The following is a 10,058-nucleotide window of genomic DNA, read 5'->3' on the forward strand; positions in this document are numbered from 1 at the left end:
CTCCTCTGTTTCTCTCTCTAGCCCGGAATCGAAGCGCCCGATACCATTCCAGTAGCACAGGCAGCAGCTAGCTCTCGCTCCCCCCGCCCTCTCTTCCTCCGCGCCTCCTCCAAATCTCGCCGGATTCCGCCGCGCGGCCGCCGCATCCGCAGCAGGTGAGCACGCGCTGACCCTTCGCCGCCAGGACGGCGGCCCCGGCGCGGCAGCCCGAGCTTCGGCGTGGGCGGCGGGAGCTGGCCTGACACCCTGTTCGTTGGGCGCTTTCAGGTCCGCGCCGGTGCCCGCTCGCGTCTCGCCGCCCGCGGTGGTGGTGTGGTGGTGGGTCGCGTCGCCCGCGGGGGTCGGCCATGGAGTACCGGCCCTCCGACAGCAGCGGTGAGTGCGGGGGAGCTCGAGCTCGGCTCCGACTGCTTGTCGCCTAGGGTTTGGGGGTTCTAGGGTATTGCTTGCTTCAGCTGCTTGCTCGGGAATGCCAATTGCTTGGCTGTGGAGATGAGGGGGCTGCGAGGGGGCACTTTGAGTGTGGTTGGTAGGATTTGGGGCGCTAGGGTTTGGGCTCTCCTGACGAGAGGGGGATCATTGGGGTTAGGGTTATCTGGAATTCACCGGTTTTGGGGAAAGAATCAAACTTCATGGGAGGTAGCGGTGTTTTGGTGAATTATTGCTCAGCAATCTTCGTATCTGCATGAGGAATTGAGTATCTCATGGTGTATTTTGGGGTTTCTGCATAATTTGCAGTATCAGGAACCAGGAAAGTACAACCCATGAAATAGAAGTGCAAAATTTTCCTTTGTATGGTGAGAATTGGGGTGTTCAGCCTCATTTCTCATGTTCTTGACGGATTGGATTTTTCTTATAAACATTAAATTGCTCTCAGGAATGGTAGCACTGGTGAAAATGAATTGAGTTAACATTGTTTTCTTGGTGAATTTTGTTTTCAGTGAAAATGAATTGAGTTTGCACTGGTGAAAATTTGATGTTGGGGCTTCTTTTGAGAAGGGCATGGGAGTATACATGAAAAACTTGCTGTATCTGAAACTTATGTGTTGCTGAAATGCCTATTCAGTTATGTTTCTGAAATTTAGTTAAATGTAAAATGATTGCGTTGATTTAATAAGGATCTACTGCCTTAATATTTGGGATTGGAAAATGTCATTTTGAGGTGCATTTATTAGTTATCTTTTGATTAGCAGCCAGATGATGTTGCATAACAACTTAATGGGTCAGAAATGCGATGTGCCTAGAGTAGGGCCTGAACCTTTCACTTTTGAACTGGGAGGAGTACCAAGTGCACATCACAACCTCATTTTGAGGCAGCCAGTATTAAAGGGATGTCACATAACATTGGTGAAATACCTGAAGTTGCCAATCTGGTAACTAATGAGGTCTACTTGTGATGTTGCTGATTGCTCTATATTGTGGGAATTTGTTTGTAATTCTCACTGCTATGCTGTATCTAAGTCTATCATATGTATAAGAGTTTTAACGTTTCTGGCAAGGAACACCAAATGGATTTTAGTATAGTTACATATAGCAATGTATTAGGGCTTTGAGAACAGTTCTTTTGTTAGAGCAGTTTACATACCAGCATTGCCCATGTGATTTGGTTCAAGTATTATGAAGGTGCCAACCAACTGGATTTTGATTACATAGGGCATATTTGGATCACCTACAGATTAGGAAAACCAGCTTAAAAAAAATCTGTAGCTGATCCAACAGCCCAGATTCTGGTGTAGATAATAAAAATCCAACAACCAAGATTCCTATAGTCCCATAATCTGGCTCCACACAGCTAACAGCAGATAATGCATGAGAAGACGTTTTTGCCCCCGCACTTTATCCTGTGTCTGTGTGGCCGAACAGTATGATCCAACCACCAATAATCCAGATTTACTGCTAGCAAGATTTTTAGTATACTAATTTGCTAAATTATCTCTGCTGTTCCTTATCTATTGCCAGCGCTGGGCTCTTCTCCTGGGCCTTCTTGTGCCAGTTTTACTGTAATCCGCACATGACACCAGCTTTTTATAATCCGTATCCATAATTCATATTTCTATAGTCTCTAGCCTATCCAGACTTGCCCCTAGTCTTTTTCCTCAGGTTTGTTAGATTCTTCATTTATTTATAACAGTATGTATTCAGCCTATTTGTTATTATGAGCTGTAGCCAATCTGTAGTGTGAGCACTAGGATGTTAAAAAATATACAGGCTTTTAGTTTTTTAAGCTTTTCGTAGGTCTTGGCAATTGGTAGAAACTGCACCATTTTGCTTTCTTGGAGATTTCTCAACTTCTCTATTCGTCTAATTGATTGCAGTGAGTCTCAGTCCTTGGATATTGCACTAGTCCAGACTTCTGAATACTTCTTTAGTTTTGTCGAAACTACTACTCCCTCTATCCCAAATTATAGGTCGTTTTAGCTTTTTTAGGTTCATATATTTTACTATGCACTTAGATATACACTATGTCTAGATGCATAATAAAATCTATGAATCTAGAAAAGCCAAAACGACCTACAATTTGGGATGGAGGGAGTATAATTTATGATTGTTTCTGGGGACTGTGGTAAGGTTTTGGGGGTGTTTGGTTCCTCCCCCTAAACTTTAGCTCTTGTCACATCGAATGTTTAGATACTAATTAGGAGTATTAAACATAGACTATTTACAAAACCCATTACACAGATGGAGGCTAAACGGCGAGACGAATATATTAAGCCTAATTAGTCCATGATTTGACAATGTTCTGCTACAGTAACCATTTGCTAATGATGGATTAATTAAACTTAATAGATTCATCTCGCCGTTTAGCCTCCATTAGTTTTATAATTAACTCATATTTAGTCCTCCTAATTAGCCTCCGAATATTCGATGTGACACGGACTAAACTTTAGCTCGAGGAACCAAACACCCCCTTAATGATCTGGTGTGTAACTATTATACATTAAAACTTATGGTGCAGATGGCGCATGCATTTTTTGGATGTTGGGAACCATGCCAATACTTGTTCATAAAATAAAAGTGTATTCAAAAGTAGTTGTTTTCTAGAACTGATAAAATATGCTTGTTATCAACAACATAACTATTGCTATTTCTATAATCGTCAAAGTGTATTTGTCTTGTTTACAAGATCATTGTGAAGTATGTACTATTTCTGTACTGTACTGAAAGATGGATTTTCTTTCTAAAAAATGAACTGCTATTGTCAGTAAATTTTGCTTTCTCAATTTTGTGTCGGTTGCAGGAACTGATGATGATCTTCCACCATCATATCCAAATAGTAGGAGTAACAGAGGCAGTGGACGTGTCAGTGGTAATGGGAGAGCTATAGTTCCTGCCAGTTCATATGCTAGGGCACCGACAGATATGGAAGCACAAATTCAACAACTTGAGCAAGAAGCATATTGCTCAGTTCTTCGTGCATTCAAAGCCCAATCTGACGCCATTACATGGGTTGAAACACTAAACTATTAACTATTGCTTTGGTGTCTCTGATGTTTTTTGATGCAATTTCTCAAAGTTGACCAGAGATCCACTCTATTCTTTCCAGGAGAAGGAAGGTCTCATAACTGAACTTAGGAAGGAGCTAAGGGTATCTGACAAAGCACACAGGGAGCTATTAAACAGGGTCAACAATGATAATATTATCTGTAGCATAAGGTAGCACATGAATAATAGTTTGTTCTACTTTTTTTCAGCATTCTAAATTCCTTCCTTTGTATTTAAGGGAATGGAGATCAACAGGAGGGCTTCAGGCAAGCTTGTCCAATAATCCGCAGCCAATACATGACCCTGTTCCCAGTCCTACCACCTCTGGCCGTAAGAGGCAAAAGACATCCCAATCTGTTCCTGCTTTACCTGCACCGCCTCCAGCGATGCATTCACAGCAACTGGCTACACCAACACAACCATCATCTTCAACTGCTAGGAAAGCAGTCCCTCCAGGCCCTAAAGGAAAAAAACTGAAACCAGTAAGTAGATAACTCAAATGAGTTTTCCCTAGAAAGTTTTGTTTTTTGTCCTTTAGTGGAAGTTCATGCCCTTTCAGGGTCATAAGGTACCAGGTGGCTCTGCATCCAAGCCCATGTCATCTGCAGCGGGTCCTAGTGGAAGAGGACCGCACATGAATAGAAATTTTCCAGGTGCTGCTGAAGCTCAAGCACAGAATGTTCACCCGTTAATTGGTCGTAAAGTGATGATTCGGTGGCCTGAAGATAACAGCTTCTATGAAGCAGTTATATCTGATTATAATGCAGATACGGTGCGTTTTTACCACACCAGGGTAGTTGCTTTCAATTCAAGCCAGCTCTTTCTTAGGGATTTTAATTGCAGGGCCTTTATGCGCTGGTTTATGACATGAATACAGCAAACGAAACCTGGGAGTGGGTTGATCTTAAAGAGGTACATGGACATTATTTATAATGCGAACACTGTCACTTGGCATTTTTCTTATCTTCCTTTTTATATTCTTTTGACTCTTTTAGTGTGATACTGGAAGTTGGCAGTTCCAGAAAATCATGTTTTTAGATGTTAGTGACACCAGTTTGTGAACTTGAAGATAGGTTTTGCTGTGAATAATTACCAAGTTGACCAAAAAAGGCATATCCATATATGCCAGCATGGACTTGTGCTGATGAATGATAAAATTGATATGTTAAGAGAATTGCACAAGCTGGATAGTAGAAAAAAATTACTGTTAGCATATTCTTCTGTGATGTGCTCTCAATTGTGTAATATTGTTGTTTGAAAAAGTTGTAGAATAATATACTAGACTGATGCAGATGCAGTAGCCTTGTAATAACAGATTTTTATTTGGTTACTGCAAAGGTTGCCAAATTCCCGTTTACCAAATTTTGCTATCAATAGTCGGTTTTTACATTGCAACTCGCCATTACTTTTGTGCCAAATATTACCTAAGAATTTATCCAGTTCAGCCTTTTGGGCCACATTGTTGCCAAACATTTTGATTGAGTTTTCCTCATTAGCATTTTACACTGGTTAGGACAATGTTTTGGTAATTGGTGGTAGGCTTGGCTTATAACCTTTTAATCTGAAAAACCTAGTTGAGATTCCAATGGTCACTGCATTGCTTTCGCTGATTGCTATCTGGTTTGGATTAGTAGTGATTTGCTGATTGCTTTTCAGTTCTGTTGATTTCCATATGCAATTTACTAATTTAGAATAATAAAAATAGACATGGTAACTCTGCATCTTGGAAATTGTTAGATAATAAACACAAGCTGATAGCATGAATTAACTCAAGTCATGTTATGCTTGACAAAATCATATCAGACAATAAGCAAAATGTTGATTGATCTTATCACTATTTACTACTTTCAAATGCATTCAATCTAATCTGGCCCATGCTTTCAGTATCCAAATTTTTGTGCTCAGAAGCATTCGTTACTGCCCCCATCAAAATCTCTAATTTGATGGAATTTTGCTCAAAATTGTGTGAGTACAGATGGGACCTGAAGACATAAGATGGAAAGAGGATGAAATATCTGGGATAGACTTGAAGATGTATTTGCAAGGCCGAGGTCCCCCAACTAGTGGGGGTAGGAAGCCAGGTCGCGGTGGGCCCATGCCAGGTCCAGGAAGAGGAAGAGGATTCCAAAAGAACATGTCTAAGAAAGATTTTCCACCTCCACAAAATGGTGTTGGCAAGAGAAGTTCCGATGACATTGATATCCTTCACACCGAGAGCCTAATAAAAGAGGTTAGTTTGAGTGAACTCCAGTGTTTCTGATTACAAAAGCTCCAGACCATTTGCATTTCTTTTTACTTCTCTTTTGCCATATCTGTTCATGTAGGTGGAGAAAGTTTTTAGCGTGAATAATCCTGATCCCCAGGAAGTAGAGAAGGCAAAGAAAGCACTGAAGGTAAACCAGAATGCACAAGTTAACTAATCAATAATCATGCATTTTGTCTTAACTGTCAATGCCTGTTTTGTCTTCACTGTCAATGTCTGCAGGAGCAAGAACAGTCACTGATTGACGCGATAGCGAGGCTTGCTGAGGCATCAGATGGTGAAAGCGGTAAATACTAATCCACTGTGTTCCTTGACCATAGGTTTATGGAACTTGCAATGCTGCAGAAAAGTCATTTGTGCTTCAGTTTTTTCGATGGGGAACAGCTTCGATGGTGAATGGTCATTTGTGCACTGCTTGTTCTGCATCCTGTACATTGTGCCATATTTGTAATACAATGGATGTTTATTTCGTATATTTATTCAACCATAAAATGCATATGATAATTGTTAGTCCTTTTTGCATGGCTAGATGTAACATGTGCCCTTATTCTCTTTTTTTGCATGGCTACATGTGCACTTATCCTCTTTTGAAAATGTAATAAGCACAGATCGTGATACAACGATGATGCCATCATTTTACATGTATCGACAAGCTTGCAGTTGATTCATGCGAAGCATTTGATAACGTCCCTTTCTCTTGGTGGGAACAGATGGGCACAACCATGGGCGAAGGAATGCATTGTATGCTGGTAACCAGCATCAAGCAAACTACGTTGATGCGATGCCTGTTGATGGTGACCAAGCTGATGCCATGTAAACACAGCAGGGACATGTATACACAACATAAGAAAACTGCCGGTTGTACAATCCATTGCTAATATTTGTTTCAGATGTAGGTGGCTGTAGGTTTGTACCTTCTGTTTGGAGAATCTTGAATTTTTGGGTAGACTGTATTTCAGAATGCTGACCATGTAAAGCTTAGATGTGGCACCAAGGTTTTTTCCTTTTTGTTGGCGTGATCTCAGCTCCTATATGCATTAAAGGAAACAGATCACGCTTTGTAAAAATACTATGTTTTTCCTTTCACATTTCGAACTGCAGCAAGCATTCGTCACGCACAACACATGAATAGCTGCTGACTAAACAAAACCATAACTAGATGGCCGGATAATAAAATTGGATTTCACACTACAGCACTACAGAAATTCATTTAAGTTTACAAACTGCTACTATGATTTGGCAAAAAAGCAGGAATTCCATTTTCAACGTACCATATGAACGATGTAGACATACTTCGAGAGGGGTTCGTTCTATTAATGTGGAAACAAGCAACAACCATACGGACATCTTTCTATATATAACAAAAAGCTAGAGAAAGTAACGGAAGCATGTAGGATCGAGCAATGGATTGTGCCATACTGTTACCTAAAATTTGAAACATCCACTAATTTCAAACTGGAATATGAAACAAAGAACTGAGGCCAAGCAAGCAATACAGAGACTGAACCAATATATCGTGTTACTTGAAATACTAGCAGAAAACAACCCAAATAAACACAGAATGGTAGGGAGAAACTATAGATAAAGACCAGAATACCTCTTAAAACGTAATCATGACCCACATCGTCAATGATCACAACATGTAGAGCCTGGACTGTGTTCGGCTGACAGGCAGTTTTCGCATGGAGATAGTAGGATGCTATGAGCAACTGCAAGCAAAGGAATAGTTAAACTTTTCTAGCAGCTAGTTTCGACAGGGTTCACAAATTTATTATCATTGTTCGTCTGGCCGCGAACCACAAATTCATAAAGAAATGATATCCACGAACTGGAAGGCCAACAAGATATTTACCTACGTGGTTTTTTACCTGGTAAATACAAAGCGCCTTAGGAGATGCAGTCAGTTACAAGTTACAACATAATCATGGTTACTAGGTAGTCTCTATAGATTATAAGACCCATAGGCTATAGGTTACAGAGTTTCGGGTTAATTTATTTTTAGATCTGTGCCTCAAATGTAACTGAGCTCTGGTACGAAAGTAACATACAGGGTCAATTTATGTTCACAGCTTCCAATTATTCACTAAATCAATATGAGCAAATCTAGTTTAGCAAAGTCCAGAGGTTAGGAAAGAGAGAAGCCACAGAAAACATCGAGTTGAGGAATAGTAATGCCATTACAGAGTTGAGGAATCATTGTTTCCAACCATAACAAAAACCATATAAACAGGAAGAAATAAAAGTTGTATAATAGAAGAAATAAAACTATTCAAGGGACCTCATCTGCTCAAGAAAAAACTATGTACCTAAGATGTGATGGAACTTCTAGAAGCTCTGAACATAAACTGTATATCTAAGATGTGGATGTAGCTTCCAGCAGTTAGCAGCTACTTCCAACTACATTTTTCTGCTAAAGAAAAAACTGTACAACTTGCCCTAAAAAAAAACTGTACAACTAAGTATGAACAAAAAAATTGATCGCAACCTACAACTGCAAAACAAGGTAGCTCTTATATGCAAAATAGAAATGTGGCAAGGTATCAACCATCATATCCAAAAGTACTTCAGCATGGAAACAAGTTTTTAGTATTAGGCACTTCATGAAAGTGGGAATAGGAGGAAGAATCATCTGAAGCAAATCTGCTCAACTGAATACTTCATCAGAACACCTATCCAAGTGGAGCAAGAAAGTTGCATCCAAAAGGAAAGTGCCATCTGAAGGGTGTAGCTCATATTCTCCAAATGATAAAATTTGGACACAACTAATCATGGAAATAAACAGCCTGACGGACTCTGCATAATATAACCCACTAAGACATGGTCCTTTACACATGTAAGTGGGTGCCCCTCTCACATATATAATGAGTTCCTTCCCTATGCAAAAACTAGATGAACAAATCCATGGATGCAAATGAATAAAAGATTCCTATGTGAGCGGTGGAAACAAAACAATTTCCAATGCATGAAAGCAAAAGCAGATTTCTCGTTTCACATACCGGTTCATATTCATATTTCTTATGAGGAGAAAAGGGAACGGAGAAACAAATGATGGGACAGTAATGGACAGTAAACCACCAAAAGGGCTTTTTCATACTAGGACAAGCATATATTTCTCCCTCGTCTGTACCACATCTGTGCCAGATGCATAAACTTCTCACTAGGACAATAAGTGCTTTCCCTCTCAACAAATGGATTGAAAAGTGCAGTACCAGGATCCTGTGAAACTAACCCAATCCATCTTCCATCTGTAAAAACAACCAATCTGCTGATACACTACATAGGTTACTTCATTGCTCTGAGATTAACAAAGGCTCCACCCACCATCTCAAAAATTCAATTTTCAGCGAAAAGGCTACATCGATACGATGAAAGAGCGTTCGATACATGAAAGCAGCAGACATGGTCTCGAACCAAATCCTGAATCTCAGAAGGAACATTCAGATTCTGCAGTAAGAAGGCAAACAGTTCGTACACAAGTTGGCCATCTGAAAGGATCCGTGAACAATCCAAAACCATGTGCAAACAAAGAGGGAACCTTCTCTGCGAAATAAGCAGATAATCCGCTGGCAAATGGAATCAGAGTGTGCCGAAAGATGCTTAAGATCAGAATCTGGAAGCCAGCATACGCAAGAACCCGTGGAAGTGTAAAATCGCCAGCACAATACATATACAAACCGAAAATAAAAAAGATTTCGAATTCCGACAAGGAAGCGAAGAAGGAAACCGTCTGTTTGTTCTTATGCGTGCTGCTCCTGCCGCGACAGATCCAGATGGAGCCTTCGAGGTTCGAACGCGATTAGACGGTTCTGCTCTGTAAGATCTCTCTCCTCCGCCATTTGATCTGGTGGAATCTAGGTAGGCCGCGATGAAAACAGGGCTGGCAGGGAGGAAACAGGGGGAAAGAAAGGTGGACGTGGGAAGAAAGGAGGCTATTCTTTTATCTTTTTTTCCCTTTTTTTAGGAAAATGGTTGTGCTTCCTTGGTTCTGCCAAATTTGCGGGTAGCTATGTTGCTCATATTTTTGGATTATAAAAAAGGATTATCATGGCATTTTAATTTTCTCTGAGCTTTAAAAGTTTATGACGGTAAATTGAACATTTTTTTAGATAATATGGTTATTTATTCTCATGTCAAATTATATATAATTATAAGGATTTTATTGTGAAGCGATCATCGGGCATCTTAAGGGCAACCTCAGCTTATGTTTCTTAGGCCCTGTTTAGTCCCCCCAAAATCCTAACTTTGGCACTATGCAAAAAGAAGATTTCCCATCACATCAAACTTGCGGTACATGCATGGAGTACTGAATGTA

The 10,058-nt window shown here is 40.3% G+C and overlaps 1 protein-coding gene and 1 long non-coding RNA gene across 3 annotated transcripts; one reads left to right on the top strand and one right to left on the bottom strand.

Moving 5' to 3' along the window:
• Window positions 1-6,867, top strand: LOC117843545 (protein EMSY-LIKE 3). 2 transcript variants are annotated; one of them, XM_034724171.1, is made up of 11 exons: window positions 1-155; window positions 268-375; window positions 3,239-3,447; window positions 3,545-3,654; window positions 3,722-3,965; window positions 4,028-4,255; window positions 4,327-4,395; window positions 5,459-5,713; window positions 5,808-5,876; window positions 5,969-6,032; window positions 6,457-6,867. In XM_034724171.1, exons 2-11 carry the CDS (start codon window positions 348-350, stop codon window positions 6,561-6,563), a joined length of 1,383 nt encoding a protein of 460 aa, XP_034580062.1. In that variant the 5' UTR covers window positions 1-155; window positions 268-347; the 3' UTR covers window positions 6,564-6,867. The 2 variants fall into 2 exon arrangements, with proteins under 2 accessions (XP_034580062.1, XP_034580063.1); XM_034724172.1 differs by having other exon boundaries at window positions 2-155; window positions 4,043-4,255.
• Window positions 6,189-9,714, bottom strand: LOC117843548 (uncharacterized). Its single transcript, XR_004637760.2, has 3 exons — window positions 7,344-9,714; window positions 6,661-6,774; window positions 6,189-6,549 (listed from the first exon to the last, which is right to left on the bottom strand). It is a non-coding gene; the product is annotated as an uncharacterized lncRNA (long non-coding RNA).
• Window positions 9,715-10,058: the final 344 nt, after the last annotated feature.

Source organism: Setaria viridis, chromosome 2 (genome assembly GCF_005286985.2).
Source record: "Setaria viridis chromosome 2, Setaria_viridis_v4.0, whole genome shotgun sequence".
NCBI classification, from domain to species: Eukaryota; Viridiplantae; Streptophyta; class Magnoliopsida; order Poales; family Poaceae; genus Setaria; species Setaria viridis.

Coding starts and splice junctions, on each gene's coding strand:
- LOC117843545 (XM_034724171.1), top strand. CDS start 348: ATGGAGTACCGGCCCTCCGACAGCAGCG. Junction 3,448..3,544: donor AATCTGACGCCATTACATGG/GTTGAAACACTA, acceptor TATTCTTTCCAG/GAGAAGGAAGGTCTCATAAC. Junction 6,033..6,456: donor GGCATCAGATGGTGAAAGCG/GTAAATACTAAT, acceptor TGGTGGGAACAG/ATGGGCACAACCATGGGCGA.